Raw genomic sequence first — 22,528 nt, forward strand, 5'->3', positions numbered from 1 at the left:
CCGAGCTGGGAAGCAAGGACCTGTGCCCTCTAGTGGATATGTTTTTTAAACAAAAATCTTTATTCATCACTTCACTCACCAATTTGTAAAATAATTGTTTACAAACCCTTGCCGGACTCACAGTCTATTTGCGATTTACAGTGATCATAAAAAGCATTTGCCCCATGGACCTTTTCATGTTTTATTGTTTTACAATAGTAAATCACAGTGGATGTAGGTCTAATTGCTTTTACTGATCAATAAAAAAGGCTCTATTTAAAAATCTAAATGTCCACACCAGGACATTAAGTTGTTTTAGTTTTGTCTTCACCTTCAGGACTGATGTCTTGCTGGAAAAAATGTTATCTTCTCCCAACCTATTTTGTTGACTCTTGACCTGTACTTATGCTATACCTATACTATGCCATCAGAGAATCAAGCTGATTTTAGACCTTTATGTTTGACGTGCCAGTGTGTAAGTGGCAATTGGAAACAGTAGGTGCATTTTGGTGTTATTATGAACACTAAGTATGGCAGGGAGAGTAGTCGAAACAAGATGACTACAAACCTCTAAGCACTTCCCTTTGTTACATATACAAACCCATTACTACTACTACTACTACTACTACTACTACTACTACTACTACTACTACTACTACTAACTACTAACTACTACTACTACTACTACTACTACTACTACTACTACTACTACTACTAGTACTACTACTACTAGTACTACTACTACTACTACTACTACTACTACTAACTACTACTACTTCTACTACTTCTACTACTACTACTACTACTACTACTACTACTACTACTGCTACTACTACTACTTCTACTACTACTACTACTACTACTACTACTACTAACTACTACTACTTCTACTACTACTACTGCTACTACTTCTACTACTACTACTTCTACTACTTCTACTACTACTACTACTACTACTACTACTACTACTACTACTACTTCTACTACTACTACTACAACTACTACTACTACTAGTAGTACTACTACCAAACCAAATACAAATGCAGATTAATGCTTAAAACATTTATTTATTTAGTGGTTCGACAACTCATTGAATGTTACTCTTCTTCTGGTTTATGTGTCAGTGGTTATATAATTTTCTTTTTTTTAATGTAGAAATCAACAATTGGTGTGACATTAAGCCAAAATAGAATTAATTTGGGCATCATGAAGAAATAAGGATAAGATAACAGCCATGACTCTGCTCTCAATAGGGTGATACATTCAACATGGTAGCACTAGCAGGACATAGGGTGACTGTTATATAGTAATAATAAAGATAAATAATATAAAAGATAAAATAACAGAAAATTGATAGTTTTTAATATCCCTGTAGCACATTAACTAGGCCTACATGAGCACATTTCTTATTGTCAATAATTTGAAAAGTCTCAAAATTCTTCCTAAATTCAATATTGAAAGGTTCAAACGATGCGCGAGACTTCAACAACTTGGCTTAATGGATCTGGATTTGAAATTTCCCACAGCAAAATTAATAAAGTGACCTGAATTTACAGGTTTTTGATTTTGTTGTATAATATTACATCCATGGCTTCCAGTGGCTAATTGTAAAACTACGATACCCATAAGTCCTTGTATGTCCGGGTAAAAGCGGATGTGCTGTCGGATTGGTTAGCCAACACCTTTCAAAAACAGTGCGCGGGGGTGTAGTTTCCATGATAGTTGAGGATTTGAATCTTTAAACTTATGTAGGTTTAGCGCAGCTTAGTTGTGTTATTATGGACAACAATTCTGCTTTGTATCTGCGTTGAATGAAAGTGTTGTTACAAAGGTCTCCTGCGTGAAGTAAGTCACATTTAAACGTTACTCGCTAACGAACTAACGTTAGTCGAGTAGCGTCATGTGGTTAACGTTGACGCTAACGTTAGCTAAGCTAACCTTTTTGCTTAAGTTTAAAATGAACTAAATTTAACTCTTAAATGACGTGTTTTCTACAGCTGCCAATATGAAGTGTTTGAAAGTGGAGGAATACATCAAGCGGACTGCTTCTGTGAAAGACACGGAGCTATTACTTCAAGAACTACAGGTTAGCGTAATCATAACTAGATAAACCACTCGTATTCCTAGTAACGGTTTATGTTATTATTTTACTAACCTATTTAAAGCACTGGATTTTTAACAACATTACCCAAAGTTTAAATGCCTCCAAATCAGCCAAGCTCATTTGCTTGTTTACTATAAGGCATGTATTTGTGTATAACATGCAAAACAATACAGTTAGCTATACATATCACTTTAAAAAGACACTAAGACTCTTTTTCTGTTTTACAGAATTATGTCAAGAGTCCATCAGGCCTTCAGGGTCGCACACTGTGTGACAGGATCATCAGAGCCTGTAACCATCAACTTGGAGTTGGTTCTCCTAATATTGACCATGTCAGTCAGTTGGTCCAGCTGGTGGAGCTTTCCCTTCAGGGCTATGATATATCTGCAGCCCTTGTTGCTCAAAGCTGTCCACTGTACATGGAAAAGATAATTTTCCATATTGTCAAGAAGCTAAGCTCCCTTGAAGCTCACAGTCTATGTAGCCATGTAGCTGGGTTGCTTTACATCAGGCTTATCCCAGCCCAACAGGTATGTATCACTATATGTTTACAGAGTTCATTGACATGTGTTGTATATTTCACATTAGAGTATTTTGACAGTATTTTTTCATACAAAAATAGTCAGATTAATTAGTAGTGAAATGTATCGTTAGTTGCAGAACTATTCCACATCTGCACCGCATGATTGCTTTTTCTGTTCTAGAATTACCACAGTTTTATGCTCCATAGGCTGAGGACTACTGCGTTCTTGTGCGGAGCTGCTTCTCAGTGCTCTGGAACGGACTATCTGCTACCAAAGACATCAAAATCCTGAGTCCCAGCGACAAACTCCACTGCCAGTTGCAAGCTCTGAGCTTCCTCCTGTTGTTGGACACAGGACAGTGCAACCCCATCTTTCTCCAAAGCCCCAATATACACAGAGGATGCCATCGCTGAATTTGAAAGTAGCTGTGGAGCAGTAACCGAGGGCGATGCATCTTTTCTTCTTCAGGAAATGCACACACTTTTCAACAGATGTTGGACTGGCAGTCGAGGCTGTGAGGGGGGCAGGTCCGAGTTGTCTACTGAGACATCAACTTTATATTCGCTTTCCGAAATGTTGCTAATTATAGTGAAGGTGCTTTGTAAGGTCGGCCACTATGATCTGGCCTCTACCTTCCTGAATGACATTCGAAAGCAAGGTGAAAGACTGTGCTGACTGTCCGTGTACGGCTGTGGTGCTCGGCAAATGGGCAGTAAAGATTCATTCTACAATGAAGGCTGGCGGGGAGAGTGGCCAGGCTCTGACAGAGTGTGCCAGGGCCCTGAGGTCTCTTTCAGCTGACCTGGGGGACAGAGAAGCTCATGCAGTCCTGGAAGGTTGTGGGCTTGTGTTGTGGGCTGTCGAAAGTGCCAACAGCAAGGGTTTAAGCGGACCTGTGCTCCTGGCTTGGTTTTCTTTTCTTGAGGAGCACCAGAACGGATAGTAAAGATGTTAAAGAAGGTGAGTGTTGTTGCTGACAAGGTGTGTGTGTGTGTGTGTGTGTGTGTGTGTGTGTGTGTGTGTGTGTGTGTGTGTGTGTGTGTGTGTGTGTGTGTGTGTGTGTGTGTGTGTGTGTGTGTGTGTGTGTGTGTGTGTGTGTGTGTGTGTGTGTGTGTGTGTGTGTGTGTGTGTGTGTGTGTGTGTGTGTGTGTGTGTGTGAAAAAAAAAAAGGAAATTATTCTGTAAAATTAAGAGTACTGTTTCTCAATTGCCATCAAGAAGTTATATAGAGGTTAAATGTATTTTCTTGAGAATTTGTAGAGATAACCTGTGGTTTGTTTTATTTACAGAATTCAACTTGCCAGGCTGAACGCAGCAAACTGCAACAGGCACTTTGCTTCAATATTTACCAAGGCTTCGGATTTGCTTATGAGAGCATGGTCGCGTTACAGGTGAGGCTGCTTCTGTAATATCCAATTTCATGATGATGATGAATAGTCACACAGTTACAACATGTTGCTACAGTTTTAATTATACTCATTTAAGTTTACTGATTTGTGATTTGTTGTTCTCAGCTGGAGAACAGTGACACACTGGACAGAGTGCTGCTGTACTGCCAAGCCACATCTGGACAGATGATGACTGAACTGCGTAAACTGACAAGTGAAAACCTTCTCCTTAAATCAGGTGATTATATTATTAATTGTCAGATTACTTGAGTGGTTCTGAAATATAGAGCTGCAATTCACGATTAAAGGATTAAAAGTCTTGATTTGTCACTCAAACTCCAAAATATTCAGTTTTATATAATGTATCTCTTTTTTGCATTATGATTAATTGTTGTTGCAGCTCTGCTTACTCAAATTGCAAAATGCAGACACTTAGTATATTATTGGTACATTGTATGACATTTTGTTAATTGTATGATTACCATGTGTCTTGCAGTGATTGCTGTGAGCAACTTAGCTTGTGGATTTTACAACCGGCGTCTCTATGACCAGGCCTTCACACTGGTTGAGATCATCTGCAGGGATCTTAGCAAGAATTGCCCGGTCTCGCTCTGTGTCGACAGGGTAAGCTCTTTAAGTGTGTTTTCTTTGATCGCACACATGCACGCTGTCCTAATAAATACACACTATAGACAGTACATCACGAGTTAGCGATACAGGGAGAGAAGATGGAGAAAGGGAGAGAAACACTGACGAAGAGACGAGTGAGCGGCAGACAGGGAGAGAAGAATAACTACTCATGGCGCTCTCCAAGAAGAGAAAAGTCAACAGAGCTTTCAACCCAGAATGGACTCATTCATGTTCATCCTTCCCACTGGAGCACAACACCAGCGTCTCATATGCTCAGAGACCGTGGTGCTCATTAACAGTGGTGAAGTGAAACTCCACTATGAGGCAAAGCACGTTTTTGACCAAACAAACCCACTAAAGTCTGAACTGAGGGCACAGAAAATAAGCACTCAGAGCTCAATGTGATTTTGATTTGTGACAAAATAAAGCAAATAGGCCACCTGTCAGTTTAACTCAGGATGTGCTAGTCTGGGTTAAACTGTTCAATTGTTAAAATGTTGAGACTGATTTATTCTAACATTGGTTGAGAGTTAAATCAAGATGTGAAACAGTTAAAGAAAAAGGGAAACTCAAGCTGCTGCTACACTTTATTTATTTTAAGATGCACAATCTTTCAAAAGCTATTTTATTTATTTTCTCAATTTTATTTTGAAATGCAGCCCGAGAAGAACATTATACATATCTACATTATTATATATATCTGTATAGTTCAATGTTAGGTGACAATAAATATTGTCTAAATGTTTTTAAATTAGTACTTTCTTTATTATATTTGACAGTCAGCTGTTGACGTGCAGACGTTGATACAGCTACTAGGCTACTTCAATATATCTCACACTAATTCATAACGCACGTTAGACATTATGATGCTCCGGACCTTTGCTCGTGGAAATTTTCTCTAACTGGACCTCTTTATAAATGTAGTTGAATACCCCTGCTGTAGAGGATCTTCTCTGGAGTACAGTATGATGTTAACTCATTGATCTGATCTAGTTGATCTGCATTTGTAATTTTAGATTTCTGGCATCACAGGTGAGATATTGCTAAATGTATACATCTTGTATTTAGATATTGAATTGAATTAGTCTGTGCTTAGAGGAGATTAAAAACATTTGAGCTTTCTCTAAATGCTTTGTACCTGTCTAACGAGCAATTCAGATCCAACTCCGATTTGTGTTTTGTAAGAGGTTTTCCATATTCAGGACAGTTATTGTTGAGGATATTTAACATCGCTTTTGACTCCTTAGTTGAGCCGACCCTTCATGCTGGCTGTGCAGACGTCTCGGCGGGCTGGACATCTGGAGCGAGCGCTGGACTGGGTGATCCTGTGGCTGAAGGCTCTGGGGGACAACATCACTACTCATATGGCTGAACCGGTCGCTCTGTGGGTGAAGACGAAGACTGACGCTGCCCGTAACTCTGAGGAGGACATCCGTCTCAGGTACACATAAATTCTAATAAAGGGACTTTTTTCTTTTATGACCTAGGGGTGTAAGAAAAGTATAGATAGACTGGAGTATTTCTATATTTTGTTTTGTGTTAACGTATCGATTCTCAGAAACACTGCTGATTCTTAGTTGATAGTTTAGTTGATGCAAAGAGCGTAGCTCAGATTACACAAGAAATGGTGCGATGACGTTGGATGCTATAGGGACCGTGATGAATGCAGATCCCACTGTTCTGATAGGCATTTAAAAAATGTAACCTTTTGTAAAAATTGCAATATGTCGCCTCGCTTACTGTAGCTCATTCTATTCTATCGTAAACACTGTATCACGATACGTGTTTAATTGGCAGATTCTTGCCAATACACAACCCTACTGTGTTTGTTACAACATTTGAGCTCTCAGAGAATGTAATTCATGGCGTATTAATGGAAAGGCATCTTGTCCCATCCTGGAACAGGACATTACATGATGGGTTTGGACCTGACGTCCCAGATGAGCGAGTAATGCTTTGCCTTTTGGAGGAAGAGTTGCGTGCCTATAAGGAGGTGGCAGGAGACATGTCCCAGGAGCGTTACAACACACTCTGTGATCTGTTGGACATCTGCCACGAGGACAGCTCCCACACCCATCTCCGTGCTGTCTACCTCTGTGAAATGGCTCAAGTTGTGTGTTTCCAGGATTTCAGTGAACAGACTGACTGGTAGGAGCTTTAATTTATATAATGTCTAATGATAAATGCTCCTTGATAAATACAAATACACTCATTTGTGTGTGACTAAATTAAGTGCTCAGGCCAGGGCTAACGATTGGAATCGTTAGTCTAGAACCTGCTGGGATAACTTGAGCAGCCACCTCCTGTCTCAATGTTCATTATGTTCATTTATAACTACGCAGCACGGCAGTTGATTTTACACATGAAGCTTTACGGCTACTTGAAGAAGAAGCAGAGACTCCAGAGAATGCTGACAGACTGAAGGATGACAAGGCCCACGCTTTACTTTGGCTCTATATCTGCACTCTTGAGAAGAACCTTCAGGAGGTGAGCTATATTGGATCGGTCCGGATATCATGTGCAACTACTTTTTTTTAATAAAGTGTCAGTGTTTAGAATAATAATAAAAATTGTCATAAAAGGAGTGAAACTGAAATTATAACCGACTAGTATCTGTATTTAAGTCTTAGTTTAATACACTGACCAAACGCCTTGTGATTAATTAATGTGTGTTTTTGGTCAGGGCATTGAAAGGGACAAAAAGCAAAAAGAGTTGCGTGAGCAGACGCCGTGTGCAGCTGATCCCATAGGAACCAATGATTTTGATTACGAAGACAAGCAGAAAACACAAGACAGCACTCTGGTCTATGAAGGCCTGCATTTCAACCTGGCTGCCGAGAACAGTAAGAATACCTTTGATCAAATCCTCAAACATCCCACTCTGACACAAGTGTGATATGACTATCCGCCAAGAACGATCAAAAATTGATACTTGCTGTCTCCGAGAGATTAATAGACTTTATTTTTTAATTAATTTTTTTAAGAGTTGTGCAAACCTTTGGAAAGAGCACTGGATGAGTGGTCCGCTCTTCTGCAGAGTCAAGTCCTGCCTTCTGTCAGAAACCCCAAACAGACCTGTGGCTCCATCGCTGTGACAGCGGCTCTCTTTAGACTCATGGGAAAGGTAACGACACAAAATGTGGCCAAAAACATTCTGCAGGGGGGGGCTTCTGGTTGTTTTTAGTTTCTCAACTACCACTCGCACAAGTCATGAAGCATTGTATGCGTCTAATAAGCGTCTTTGAGTTACAAGAAAAGAGCGATTCAAGTCTAATGTATTATTATTATTATTATTATTATTATTATTATGATTATGAATTAGAGATGTGTGCATTATAAGTTGTTTTGGTTTGTAAAGAGAGTTTTAAAGTTTAAATTGACAATTCTCCTGAGGTTTTCCCTCGATGGGGGTACAACAAAACCGGTTTGAAACGCAAATGGTTTAGAACTTTAGAAAGCAAAAGATATCAAATGAAATTGTACCGTAAGTAACTATTTTCAACTATCTGGTTCAGATTGTTATACCTAGTGTTCTAACAGCATCTGTATTAACCAAATCTCCTCATTCTCTTATGTAGCCTCTAAAGGCTTTGGAAGCTTACCAACTTGCGATTGGACTTTCACGTCAACTTGCTGATGCCCATGGATGTGCCAGCTCCCTCTGTCAATCAGCAAACATCCTTCTGGAAATGGGCACCCCTGAACTGGCATTGGTAATTGAAATTATTTGTAGCAAACATGCAATTTCTCACCTCATGTACTATATCTCATATCCCCCCCGCCCCCCCCCCCCCCCCCCCCCCTCTTCTCTTTATTGCTTTCTTCCTGTGTCTCCACCATATCTCTGGTTCTGTTTGTCTGCTCTCCCTTCCAATGTCCTGCTGTTTTTATCTCTTGTATTTTGTACGGTGTCTTGAAAGGCGCCTCCAAATGTATTATTATTAATATTATTATTATTATTATTATTATTATCTCACTTTGTTTATTGTGCTATTTATTTTTTAGGCCCAGCTAGAACAAGCAGAAAAGTTTCTTACTTCTGTTTCCTCTGCTGATGGACCTTCTTCTCTCTCTATGCTGGTCATTCTGCTGAGAGCTCAGTACTGCTACAGCACAGGACAGGTAGGTAACATGTCTGCTCGCAGTATTTCCAATAATTTTGCTTTGTTGTTGTTGACCCTTTCCCGTTTGACCATGTGTCAGGTGGATCGTGGAGTACCGTATCTGTGTGAGGTGCTTAAAGAAGTGAACAGGCAAAGGCAGTCAAAGAGCTGGTACCTGCTGCGGGCTCGGACGCTCCAGACCTGCAGCTCCTATCTGAGTTTGGACACCGCCGCACTGCCACAAGCCCAGCGAAGCAACATCACACAGCACGGTAAGCTAAAGCATTTGCTACACTTAATACAACCAAATGGTTTTCTGTTTTAAGTTTGCATTGTGAGAATGTACAGTAGAGGTTTGCAGCTCTAATTAAGTGAGGACTTATGATTTTGTCTCAGGTATAAAAAGCCTGGACACTGCCCTGTATGAAAGTCTGAAGCTTCTCTGCAGCCTGCTGGTCACTTTGGTGGGGAAGGGTCTATATGGGACGAACGGCAGCAGCTCAGACACGTGCTTCATTGACCAAGGTACGTTTGTCCCACACATGGAGAAGCTGCTCATATCTTATTTGTGTGTCTTTAATTGCTCTGTCATGTTGATTGTACCTTTTTTTCCAATATCTTTCTGTGCAATAATTCGTAGTCTGTATTTTCATATAATTCATAGTGTGTATCTCTTTTTATGCGTCTATATATAGCTGACTCCGACAGATACACATGAGATTTCCAATGTTCCCGTACTGTCGCGTACCTGTGCAAATGTCAATACATCTATATGTCATATTCTCTCGCCCTGAGCAGGAGATAACCTGGTGCTGAAGTGGCAGCTGCTCTCAGAGCTGTTAAACTGCTCTATGAAGATGGTGGCTGTGAGGAGCAGCTGTGGGGCCATCAATGATGCCAGGCTCCAATGTCTAGAGGCTCTCAAGCTGGCCATCAAGCTGCAAGCACTCAGTCGGTATGTACATGTACATGTGCATGTACATGTGCATGGTAGTAGGTTCAAATGTAAATAGTGAAGCAGTGTCTAAAAGATAGCTTGTGCCCTAATATCAGTTTATAGTGGCCATTCTTAAAAAGAAATGTGTGTGTACTGTAAAGCTTGATATAGTGTTTAAGAATATTAATTGGTTAATCTGGTGCCACTTTGAGCAGGTAAAATACAATGTATACAGTATATTTATCTTGTGTATTATTGTATATCTGATAACCCTCCTGTACATTCCACTGCAATTCAATACAACAGCCCCGTAAAAACTCTTAATTATAAGAAGCTTATTATAGATTTGTTTTTATTAAGACTTTCATAGATGTGCTGACACAACTATAATAGAGTACTTTGTGTTGTGGCTGGACTGCTTTATTTTAAAGGTGTTTTTAATATTTAGCAAGGCTGGATTGTAGTGTACCTAATTATAACCATATGAATTTGTTCTATTAGTACATGCTAAATATTATACTGTACTTGTACTTACTGTATAATAGGCAGAGGACACGGCACAGTAAATATATATGCAGCACAATATGTTAAAGCTTATGTCGTCGCATTACAAACGCTTGCTTCTTTGATGGAGCTCACTCCCTTTACGAATGTTCTCGTCATTGTTTTAGATGTGCTGAGCTGCTGGTGATGAAGGCTGAGTTGGAGCTGATGCAGGGGGAGAAAGAGGAAAGTGGAATTGATTTAGACAAAGTCCGAAACCTTCTGGAGCTGTGTACAGGTCTGTTAAATACTAAGCTCCACCAGTTCAAATAAGGCTGGACATTGGTTTAATATGATTGTTTTTGACTTCTGGTGAAATTGTATTGTGATTTCATCACATTGTGTTGTCCATGTTTATTTCAAGTACTCAGAAACTTTTTAAGCTGTTACATGTTTGTTTTCTGAAGCAGAAGCCACATTAAAAAAAACGTACATTTTCCCGTTGTGGGACTAATAAAGGATTTCTGATTCTGATAAAATAACTTTTTTCAATTTATTTTCCTCAGATTTTTCTGATCAGGTGCAGAAGACGGAAGTGAAAATCAAACCTAGGAAAGGTCGCCCAGCGCAGAAATCTCAGTTGCCCCTTCCTGCCCTCGAGGATGATCTTCAGGGCATCCTGAGCACTAGGTGGATTGGCAAAGAACCTGTAGTGAGAGATCTGACCAGCTCCCCACCTCTCAAAGTCCAGCCTCGCCGCTGGCTCTCCTCCCTGGCGCATGAGTCTGGCTGCCTCTGCCCCTGCTGCTCTGAACCCTGTCTGGGCCGTGCCACTGCTCGCTGGGCAGCCACACAGGCTGATCTGATACTACAGCTGGATCCCAATGACGGCAAAGTCAGTTTTAAACTTCAATCGGCGACATTAGCTCGCTGTAAGAGCGTTGCTGCCAAACTTGGGGCAAAACTGGCTAAACTCTTCCCTCCCTGTCAACCTGCCTAAAAGCTCCTCTAAACCCTCCCTGATGCAGGACGTAGTGGGCCGTGTTTACCTTCGCATGGCCCTGTCTGCGCTGGAACCAAGGCATAACAAGGTCTGTGGTATATGGAAAGTACTAGAAGCTGGCTTGGCGTTTATTGATTCCACACCCTCTCCTGTGCTAAGACCTGTGAGAGCAGGCCTAATGGCAACCAAAGCCATTGCGTCATTGGTTACCTTGGCTGTGAAAAGTGACTGCACCCCAGAGGAGCTCTTCTCAAATGTTTGGACTTGGAATGCACCAAAAGAGGATAAAGAGCTGAAATCGGAACAGAAAGCGGTGTCTCCCTCGTTCTCACTTAAGAAGCCGAAAGAGTCCACTAAAATCCCTCTTGACAAAATAAAGGAGGACAAGAAGGTCAAGGTTGTTAATCCCAGGATTCCAGTGAAAGGCTCCTCGACCAAAGGAAAGCGACTGGTTCCCATGACACCAGTGATGGTAAAGCCTCAGCCATCTGTTAAGGAGCTTGGATCGTTTGACTTTAACACAGTGGTACCTACTCTGGCCTTTACTCCTATTCCAAAGGTGAAAGCCCCTGCCTCCGTGCAGAAAGCACAGAGGACTGCCGCTAAGCTACAGTTTCATGTGTATGAAGAGTTGTCGCCAGTTCAAGACCAAGCCCAACCCGTGCCTGCTGCCCCCAGACGCACAAAGAAATCACGCTTCAAGGTAGGCTTCTAATCGAAGTAGAGGTTTTATTGTTGCAAAGAATATGCTGTTTTTGTGCGGGTAAAAATGTTCTGTCTTAATATTTCAACACAGCTGGAGTTTAGCGATGAGAGCGACACGGAAGCCGAGCCCAAAGAAAAAACGGATGTCCCTAAAAAGCGAACCACCACAAGAAGAGCTCCCCAGAAAAGTGCGACAGCCCCAGATCCCCCTGCAGAGAAGGTCCCACCCAAGATGCAGACCAGGAGTAAGAAGACCACCGCATTGCCTCGGTTGAGTTCATCTGAGGATGACAAGAGTAAGTCTGCTTCAACAAGCAGAGGGAGAACGAGAAGGGAGCTGTCCAAGGCAGAGGCAGATCCAGTAGAGGAGCCAGACCAGATGAGGACCATTGAGGAGGAAACTGCTGAAGTTCTGGATATAAGCATTGAACAGCTCAGGACATCAGACACTGAGGCTGAAGACAATCCTGCTTCGAGTAAAGCTATCGGTGTGTATTTTTTTGCATATGGTGAAACTTCCAATAAATTATGAAATGAACTCTCTTGCACTTATCTGGCGTTTGCACAAAATGAACAGGGGCCATGATACGTTGCATTTATGCCATCCATCCACCAGATCACAGTATCTAACAACGTGTGATGTGATGAAGACCAGAACTCTAATCTCTTTCTTGACTCTCTATACATAGATTTTGAGGTTTTGCGGAGGGACAGGTGTTGTGCTTTGGAGAGAGACACCGTGTCTAAACTGAGGGGCAGAGGTCATCCGGGAGAAGGTCCACCAACCCACCTCTCTCATTCAGACTCCAGGCCAGGTGACCCATAACACTGCTGCAGTTGGTCTGTAATGACATATCTTTATGGTATAATGACTGTGCGTTTAATCAAATAAAGATGTAAACACCCATAAACTCTTATTGGCAGCTCTTTCACCTTGTACGGTCTTTATCCTGATGCATTTGTAATTTTCCTTTTTCTTTTCTCAGACAATCTTTCTCTGGAGGATGTTGAGTCATCGCTCCTCTCAGCCTGGTTGGCCCTCCAGCACTTCCCCTCCCCCACCATCTTCCCGACCCTCTGTTCTCTTCTGGCCTTGACCAGGGGACAGCAGGACCCCGTCACTACAGCAATGCTGCATGCCCACTCTTTGGGCATCACAAGTCGTCATCACACAATCAGGCATTTAGCCAGTTGTCTCAAGTAAGCATATGTAAAGTGTCACGTCATGATTTCTCTCACACTTTTGGTCTTTTTATCTATCTATATTTGATCTCAAGCTCAAATGAAATATGTTTGTGGTTCACGGATCAACATTATTTTCCATTGACTGTATTACAAATAGTTGAATTCACTTTCCTTTGATGTGTCATCCGAACAGAAAGCTGAGAAAGGCGTCCAGTGAGCTTGCAGACAAGATGGATGCTCTGAGTCTAGGTGAGCTCGGTCCCGAACGAATCCAAGATCTCTACCGAACAGAGGTTGTCGCAGTTGGAGAACATCTTCGCCTTCCCAACTGCTGACTCCTCTACTTTCCCCAAGAGCCACTGTCAAGAGTTTATCCAACAAATCCAACACCTTCCTCCAGGTAGAGTATGAAATGCAGTCTCGATCGCAAAATGGGTACATTTTCATGTTCTGATACCATCAACATGTCAGTAATGCATCGTGAAAGGGTTAAAACAATGTTGTGGAAACTGGTCAATTAGAGGAGTTTGATCTCAAACTTCTATTATACCATTTCCTTTTGATGCTCTAACTGTACATAGTGATTTAATTCTCTCTGTGCATCCCTTTCTTTCCCTTCACAGGCGTGACCGTGTGTGTGATGTCTGTGCTTGGAGTAAAACTTGGGGACGTGGGCAACAACATCATACTGTCTCGTCTTGAGAAGGGATCTGCCCCCGTCACTGTTCACATCGCCACCTCGAAACAACAGGTGAGGGCGGTAACTGGTGGTTTGAGTAGAATGGTAGCCACAATCTGAAACCAGACGAACGTATTGTAAATGCTTACGGCTTTAGCAACAGGGTGACACAAGGGTGACACAATTCTAACTTTGACTTTGTCTTTGTGTCATGCAGCACCCCATCAGTTGGCTGGTGCAGGAGATAGACTGTATTCAGGTGGAGCAGAAGGCTCTGAACTGTGTGTCTGAGAAAGCCAAATGGTGGGAGGGCCGCTGGGCGCTTGACTCTCGAGTTGAGGTGAGTAGTGAAGAGCGAGGGTGCTGCTGGGGAGTCTCGGCGGGCTTCACGATGTCTGCATTATATACTGAAAACTGGACACAGAAACAAAATGATTTAGTCTAAACAACCTTCTGTGTTTCCATCAGCAAATGTTGAAGGAGATGGAGGGATTGCTGGGATGCTGGAGGAGCTTTCTTCTACCCCTTTCGTCAGACCCTGAGCTCTCCAAACAGGCCCAGCACCTTTGCAAGTCCTTGTCTGCAAAGGGAGTAACAGTCAGTGAGGACATGTTGAAGGTGTGTGTGGCATTGTCTCTTCTTTTCCTTTTTGTTTTTAGCTTCATGGACCTTTTGAGCAGCAGCATCTTACCGTCCATTCTGTCTTTGTCTCTGCTGGTAAAGGAAGAGCAAAGCAGCAACCGCTAATACTTCTGACTTTGTGTTCCAGGCTGTGCTGTCTGCCTCTCCTGTGCTCTCCAAAGAAGAACTTAAGAGATTCGCTCTGGGAGTTTCTCCACAGTGGGACACGGAGTGTGACCAGCTTCTCCACACAGCTGTGTCCCGGCTCGCTGTCAGAGACGAGCCTCGTGGTCATGTGGTTCTCATCCTGGACAAGGTTAGTTTCCTCATCTCTATTAAATACTGCATTTTCCGCAGGTCATTTAAAAAATGTTTTATTTAATTCTCTGATAATTAGGCCTAAAGTTTTAAAATATTCCTAAAATGAATGCTCTACTGTTGTGTTAATGACAAATAATGGAGTGGGTTGGAGAACAAAACCATAATCCAAATAAAAAATAAATAAAAAGCAACAGCTGGCTGAAACTCAGAGTTTTACAACACTACAAAAGCGCTCTATAAATAATAGTCGTATCGTTTTCTGTCCCGTTTCCTTTTGCAGTACCTTCAGAAGCTGCCGTGGGAGAGCATTTCCATCTTAAGGTCTCGCTCTGTCAGCCGGATGCCTTCCCTGCACTCCTTAATTGGACTGAGCATTCAGAAAGAGGTAAGATTTAAGATCCATTTCTGTGCCAATATGGCCTGTGGTGCTGCAGATGTCATTTACTTCCTGACAGTTAAGTTTACTGGTGGTTATGGATCATATCAACGGTTCCCTTGGTACCCTTTTGTCCACATCACAGAGGGCCTGACCTGGTGAGAAATGCAAGGCAGGGACCGTTTCGCGTTAGACCCGGGAGGACATTCATACACACATTTATTACTATTCTTTTTATATTTAATGCACAAATTGAAGGAACTGGTGGGATTACATTTCAGTGGAATTGTAGCTTTTTATATGATTACTTGTGACAATAAAATGAATTTATTGTTTTTTTTAATAATCCACTTTAGACTGACTCTCAATCCCTCCTGAAGCAAGGTGTGGATACAAGGCAGGTGTTTTATGTGCTGAACCCCGATGCCAATTTAGAAAACTCTCAAGAGCGATTCAAGGAATGGTTTAGCAGGTGAGACCAACACTCAAACATTTGATTTGTCTGAATGTCTTTCTGTCACTGGTCTGATTTTCTTCCCATTTACTACATTGTCATTCTCATTAAAGTAAACCGGACTGGGACGGTGTGTGTGGAGTTGCTCCTGACTCGGGTCAGCTGGAAGAAGTTGTTGCTACCAAGGATCTGTACATGTGAGTGTGTGTGTGTGTGTGTGTGTGATCTCACAATAACACTGCAGCATGTTGAAAATAATCAATTAGAATAAATTCACTCAGAAGTTTGTAGCAGATTAGACCTGAAACTATTAGTCATTTATTCAAATAGTCGATCGACAGGCAACAAGTTTGATGTCTGTTTGTCATTCTTTAATCAGAAATGCTAAAAAATGACACGACTATTTCAATTGGGAATATTTGCTGGTCTTCTGTGATGGTAAACTATCTTTTGATTTTGCACTGTTGAAGATGTAATCTAGGACATCGCAATTAATCGTTTGATTGGCAGATTATTCTAATGAAATGAATCGTTTAATAACGCTTTAACAGATCCCCTCTCTGTCCTCTTCTGTTACACAGAAACACACTACAAATATGTATTATAGAGTATTGGAAAGAGGATAACATTAAACAAACACTATTTTAGTTTGTTAATTACATTTGATTTATACAAGGTTTGTTCTATATTACACCCTTTTGATTTAATAATCTGCTTTACTTCATCTCATCTTTGTCCCTCTTACCTCGCGATCCTTTAGCTACGTGGGTCATGGTGCAGGTGCACGGTTCCTCGACAGCCAGGCAGTCCTGAAACGGCAGATGAGAGCAGCTTCTCTGCTTTTTGGTTGCAGTAGTGCTGCTTTGGCAGTGCGCGGGGATCAGGAAGGACAAGGCATCATCCTCAACTACCTCATAGCAGGCTGGTGAGATATCTGTTTTTATTTGCAGTTGAATAGGGATCAGTTAATAATGTCCTATTAATACATTTCTATGTCTCTTTTTTTCTCCTTAGCCCCTTTGTTTTGGGAAACCTGTGGGATGTTACAGATCGGGATATTGATCGCTTCACCAAGTTCTTGTTGGAGTCCTGGTTATCTGCTGGGTCTGGAGCTCCCCTTCTGGATTATATGGGCCCATCACGTCAGGCCACACAGCTGAAACACCTCATAGGAGCTGCACCTGTGGTCTATGGCTTACCAGTTCACCTGCAGTAGATGAAACACGATGTAAACGCATCTATACAGTTTCTAAATGTTATTGTTTCAGCACGCAAGCTGGAGGATGTGACTTTAACTTGGAAATTAATACTTGCTTTTTGCACATTTTGGCATGATCAAAGTACTGCATTTTCTTTATTTAAACCAATGCTTTTATTTTTAAACCAATATTTCTATAGTGTGAATGATTTTAATTATTTAGTTTTTATTAAGTGTTTGAATGCACTTTCAATGTAATCAAACATTTGTTGAATAAAATGTGTTCTCACATACAGTCAGTGTCTGTGTTATGAAAATGACTTTGTAATTAGTCACGTTTATGTGAAGAGTTGGGGGGAATTATTTTTACATTATTTACTTTTAGGAACAAGAAATATTTGCTTCATTTCAAATCTGTTTACTGTGGGAACAAGTTAGATATTACACAACATATAGATCTTACGATATTAGTTTATCTTTCTGTGTGACATTATATTTTCATTACAGCTAAAAGCTTATTCGTGTAAATCAGATGTATTTTGGGGAACATCAGGGCTATCAATATTATATTGTCTTTAATGTTCAAAGTTGAATGAACATAATGTAAGACAAAACTGAGGAAAAAAAGGTTAAAGTAAAAGTACAAATACAGTAATTATCATTCCTAGATAATGAAATTGACTTTCTGTGACGCCTGAACTTGAAAATGCCAATTGTATTGTGCTTTTGGCTCATATGAAACAATACCAGAGATATCTATCTATCTATCTGATAGATAGGATAGGTGCTTTTGGACAATGCCAATTTGACATTTAAAGGGGATGACTGAATTTTAATTTCTATGTTTTAAGGAGCCGTTTTAAAAATGAAAACACATGACGTATTTAGGGATATAGTGAAAATGTATAATCAAAGAGTTTTTATTTTTAACATGCATCATTTTCACACAAGTGTAAAAAAAAAGTATTTTGTTCAAATTACTTAAATTGTGGACCCTAAACGTCCTTTATAATATGACCTTCATGCATTTGTGTATATTTTATATGACTGATATGCATTTAGTCAGAAAATATTTGTATTGTTTAGAACCATTAAATGAACAACAATTTAAACGCATTTTTACTTAAAACATGGTGGATGAGCAAGCTAGAAACAATAACCCATTTGTGCCTTTTAATATTTCCTTTGAAGTGTTCATTGGGCTTGCCTAAGCAATCTAAAGAAATTTCAAAATTGCTTTAGTCTCAGCTGAAAAGTGAGTTTCTCTTATGTATATTAAGTCTTTGGGCACATGGGACTACTACTGCTTTTTCTATATAAAACGGTAGTAGAATATCAAACATATGCAGTATACAATATCATAGAAAACATTTAATACACACAATGTTGGTGATTTTCCTAATTTTTCAGAAATCCTGACTGACTATTAATGAAAGTGTGATTTTTCATGTGATCTAAAATTAGATACATTCCCAAAATATATCCGTACAAAATTCCAAGACTTTAGAAAACAAATGTTTTGGCATTTTTCCTTATACTAAATAAAGTCTTTGGGCACAAATGGGTTATTCGTGAAAGAAACAGGTGCATTTGGTGTGTTGTCCACAGGGGGGCGGTGTCTCAAATGAATCACCACCCACCTCCATCACCCGGAAACACAATCACAAAGGGTCCTTTGGCATTGCGCTTCCAACATGGCGGTGAATCTTACAGACCTCTCCCTGCCTCAATTAGAGGGACTGAAATCCCAACTAGATCAGGTAATATTAAAATGTTAACTTTATTTCGACTGTGACTGAGTTCTTGGATGTCGACTTTATGAGCGCAATAATCTGGATAAGACGCGCGAGGGTGGGGTAGCTAGCTAGCACATCTGAAGCTAACGGTAATTAAATATCCAGTCACCCGGTGTGCAACGTTAACATGTTAGCATTACCTGACTGTCCTGCATCGTTACACACATTTAAACAGTTAAAAACAAATGTTTTGACATGATGGGTGTGGACACATTTTTATTTTTATGTTTAATAAGTGCGTCTGAGTTGACGCCCATCTTATCGCTGCGGACAAGGTGTAGTCGCTTTGTGTATCGACTCTAACGTCAGGCGTGTGTTGTACTTCTGAATGTTTGCAGGAGATTGAGTTCTTGACGTCTTCAATAGGGCAGCTCAAAGTTGTCCAGACGAAATATGTTGAAGCAAAAGATAGTATGAACGTCCTGAACAAAAACAATAAAGGTGAGTAAAAATGCGTTTTATGACATTATGGTGTGTATCAATCTTATATTCCTAAAGCATGTGTAATATTGTAAGTGATTGGTAAGGGCCATCTTCGCAGTTCATGTTGCAAAAGAACAAAGGCAGATGGATGTTTGAAATGCAGTTTGAATTGTAAAAATCTGTTAAGCCACTATGTAGATAAAAATGCTAAAAGTCAAGAACACTTGTCTGCAAATTTCAAGGTGTATTGAAGAGCACAACATCAGTAGGCTCTAAACTTTGGGTGCTTTCAACATGACTCAGGGAAACCTAAGGAGATGTCCTCTTAATGTGTCATTAAGAGGATATTTAGCTGGTGAACAAATATACACTTAATGCCTCACCAAGTCTTTAACTTAGTTACTGGATTCATTGGGGTATTTATATTTACAGTGGTCATTCATTTGCTATGATAATTAATGCTACCATCGAAATGGTGATAATGCATACAGCTAGCAAACTGCACAGCTTAGTCTCAGTAATATAAAAATGATCCTCTTCAAAGGACTCACTGTACATCAGTGTGTTGCCCTGGCCGAAAAGTATGTGCTTAATATGCATTATGTTTTCTAAGGTGTAATGTCAATTTAATTAAAGCTTCATCTGTGAATCTGCACCTGAAGTCAAGTATGTGTTAATCTTTCTCTCTGCTCTCATTCAGGAAAAGAATTGCTCGTGCCACTTACCAGTTCTGTATCCTTTCTTTCCAGTGGAACAACCAGCAACTCATGTTTTGCCGTTTTGTGTAATGTGCTTTGAATGAAGTTGTGTTTCTTGGTATGTACATACTTGTCCTTGACATTTGTTCTTCTCAGATGTACGTCCCTGGAACATTAAATGACGTGGAAAATGTTTTAGTGGATGTGGGGACAGGCTACTATGTTGAAAAGGCAAATATTTTTGTATTTGAACACTCATAGATCATTTCATCTTTTCCTAAATAATATTCAATAATGTAGATGAGTCTTATGTACATGTTATTCAAACTCTATATTTGTCTGTCCCTGTAGAATGTGGAAGCCTCAAAAGCATTCTTCAAACGCAAAATAGACTTCCTCACAAAGCAGATAGAGAAAGTTCAGCCAGCCCTTCAGGAAAAGCATGGCATGAAACAAGGTAAGCCCATCCATATGTTTTATACATATCTCTATTTCCACATTATTTCACTGAAATGTCATCACATTTTTCTAATTTAAAGGCAGATATTTTAATGTTACAATTCCCCTTTATCTTTTTCTAATAATATAATGGATATGACTCTGGACTTATATTACTGTTACTGTATTTTATTCTATTTAATTGTGTACTCGCCACTTTACTCTCTTGCTCTTTTGCTGTAACAACGTAAATTTCCCCGTCATGGGACTAATGAAGGAATTCTGATGACAAAATGTCCAAAGAATATATAAAAATAATTAAATACCAAGCTTTGTAGTTATGCTGCATAGGGTTTTACAATTCAGACGTTATATTCAGTAAACTTCCATGGTACTTCCACTAAAGTGTAGTAAGAGTATTTACTTTAAAGTTAATATTGCACACATAAAATAATTTCAAATAAGTTCAAATAAAATGTATTCATTCGTATATATGCTACTACACAATATGGTAACTAGAAACTAAAAGTCTAAATGAAGTTGAAGAATGTTGTATATTTATTTAACACTATACATTGTGTTCTTTCTTCACAGCTGTGATTGAAGTAATGAACGTGAAGATCCAGCAGCTACAACAGAGCCAGCCGTCATCACAGATGATTGGGCCCGCCAAGGCTTAATGAGAACAACGATTTGAACTCTTCAAGATTGGGCGGGATTTTTAAGTGTGTGTGCAAATAACTCACATCTGCTGTTGTAGGACAAGAAAATGCCCTCCATTAATCTAAAGAAGTCACGTTAAATGTTGTGTTAAATACTGAAGAATTAAAGTTTTTTGTTTCTATCTGAAATAAGTGCACAAACCTTGTCACCAGTAAATTATAAGTAGGCTATTGTCACAGTTAAGCAATCATGTGTACGTGGTCAATTTTTAAACCAATTGGGTGTCCTTAGTTTGCATAATTAAAAAAGGGTCGCTGTGCATTCAAGGAACATTGTTTTTTTTGTATTGTGTATTCATCAGTAGACTCTACTAGCAAGACCTCTACCATTTATATTATAGCACTGTGTACATTAACATTTAAGGCCCTGCAGACATACACCAGTGTTTTCACTTAAACTGGATAATTAGACTTCCCAGGTTGAAGGTGAGCAAAGCTACACTAACAATTACATGAGTCTACACATCCACACAACCCTGAGGTCTAATCAGCCACAAGTACCACCTGTGTGGGTTTACCATAGAATTAGACGGCCTTTAAGACAGTAGTGTTGTGTTGCTTTGCTTTGTGTGTAAAAGTATTTCACCACAAACAATTATAATCCAAAAGCTGTTTCTATCAAGACATGCTCAACATTACATTTTTACATTACAGTTCATTTAGATGATGCTTTTGTCCAAAGCGACTTACTCCCGTGGCCAAAAGTTTTGAGAATCTCACAAATATTTATTTTCACAAAGTCTGCTGCCTCAGTTTTTATGATGGCAATTTGCATATACTCCTGAATGTTATGAAGTGTGATCAGATTAATTGCAAAGTCCCTCTTTGCCATGAAAATGAACTTAATCCCAAAAAATAACATTTACAATTGTTGTGAAGAAGGCTTCAGGGCACCAAAGAAAGTCCAGCAAACACCAGGACCGTCTCCTAAAGTTGATTCAGCTGCGGGATCGGGGCACCACCAGTGCAGAGCTTGCTCAGGAATGGCAGCAGGCAGGTGTGAGTGCATCTGCACGCACAGTGAGGTTGCTTCTCAGCCAAGGGAGTGGGCTCACTCACAATTTAGCCTAAGAACACAGCCATGATGGTACCAAAACATCCTCCGAGAGCAACTTCTCCCAACCATCCAAGAACAGTTGACTCTTTACATAAACTTAATGTAATTGTCAATAAAAGCCTTTGACACTTGTGAAATGCTTGTAATTACACTTCAGTATACCAGAGTAACATCTGACAAAAAGATCTAAAAAACTGAAGCAGCAAACTTTGTGAAAACCAATACGTGTCATTCTCAAAACGTTTGGCCACGGGTGTACAATAAGTGCAAACAATCATGAGGATACAACTCCGAACAGCAAGAATCTTGGAAGTACATTAGCTTCAAATAGGTACAATCCTTTAAGTGCAGAACAATAGCTTCAAATAAACCCAAGTGCAACATACAAAAAACTGTCGAGGTGCAGTCGAAACAGGTGAGTTTTCAGTCTGTGACGGAAGGTGTGAAGACTGCTGACCTGACATCAACACAGTGTTTCCTTTCCATAAATTCAGACCACGCCTAATATGCATCTTTAGGCATTTCCATCCTCTAACAGTGGGTTTTGACCACACTCGAGTCATGTGAAATGGTTTTAAATGGATACAATTTACTTGATCATAGAAAAATCTCCACAGCATGTATTATAAGATTTAGTGTAGGTACTTTATCAGCCCTGAACAGTTGTGCTTTTTGTAACACTAATAAATCATATACCTAACTAA

The 22,528-nt window shown here is 40.1% G+C and overlaps 2 protein-coding genes across 2 annotated transcripts; both read left to right on the plus strand.

Moving 5' to 3' along the window:
• The first annotated feature begins 1,669 nt into the window (after window positions 1–1,669).
• On the plus strand, window positions 1,670–16,985 carry espl1 (extra spindle pole bodies like 1, separase). The gene is given in 37 exon segments (XM_029432636.1): window positions 1,670–1,824; window positions 1,977–2,065; window positions 2,311–2,613; window positions 2,814–2,960; window positions 2,962–3,255; window positions 3,257–3,536; window positions 3,539–3,567; window positions 3,897–3,998; window positions 4,122–4,233; window positions 4,492–4,619; window positions 5,873–6,066; window positions 6,531–6,773; window positions 6,968–7,112; window positions 7,309–7,468; window positions 7,610–7,749; window positions 8,204–8,338; window positions 8,631–8,747; window positions 8,829–9,000; window positions 9,125–9,253; window positions 9,527–9,683; window positions 10,337–10,446; window positions 10,715–11,145; window positions 11,147–11,854; window positions 11,948–12,344; window positions 12,546–12,671; window positions 12,843–13,056; window positions 13,235–13,295; window positions 13,297–13,441; window positions 13,665–13,792; window positions 13,938–14,060; window positions 14,189–14,338; window positions 14,490–14,657; window positions 14,943–15,047; window positions 15,395–15,510; window positions 15,606–15,689; window positions 16,253–16,417; window positions 16,507–16,985. Coding segments are annotated over 36 exon segments (6,501 nt in total). The 5' UTR covers window positions 1,670–1,824; window positions 1,977–1,984; the 3' UTR covers window positions 16,709–16,985.
• Window positions 16,986–18,291: 1,306 nt separating this feature from the next.
• Window positions 18,292–21,038, plus strand: pfdn5 (prefoldin 5). Its single transcript, XM_029430607.1, has 6 exons — window positions 18,292–18,450; window positions 18,825–18,927; window positions 19,610–19,641; window positions 19,764–19,838; window positions 19,959–20,064; window positions 20,640–21,038. The coding sequence occupies exons 1-6, from the start codon at window positions 18,385–18,387 to the stop codon at window positions 20,723–20,725; spliced, it is 468 nt and encodes a 155-aa protein (XP_029286467.1). The 5' UTR covers window positions 18,292–18,384; the 3' UTR covers window positions 20,726–21,038.
• Window positions 21,039–22,528: the final 1,490 nt, after the last annotated feature.

Source organism: Cottoperca gobio, chromosome 5 (assembly GCF_900634415.1).
Source record: "Cottoperca gobio chromosome 5, fCotGob3.1, whole genome shotgun sequence".
Taxonomy (NCBI): domain Eukaryota; kingdom Metazoa; phylum Chordata; class Actinopteri; order Perciformes; family Bovichtidae; genus Cottoperca; species Cottoperca gobio.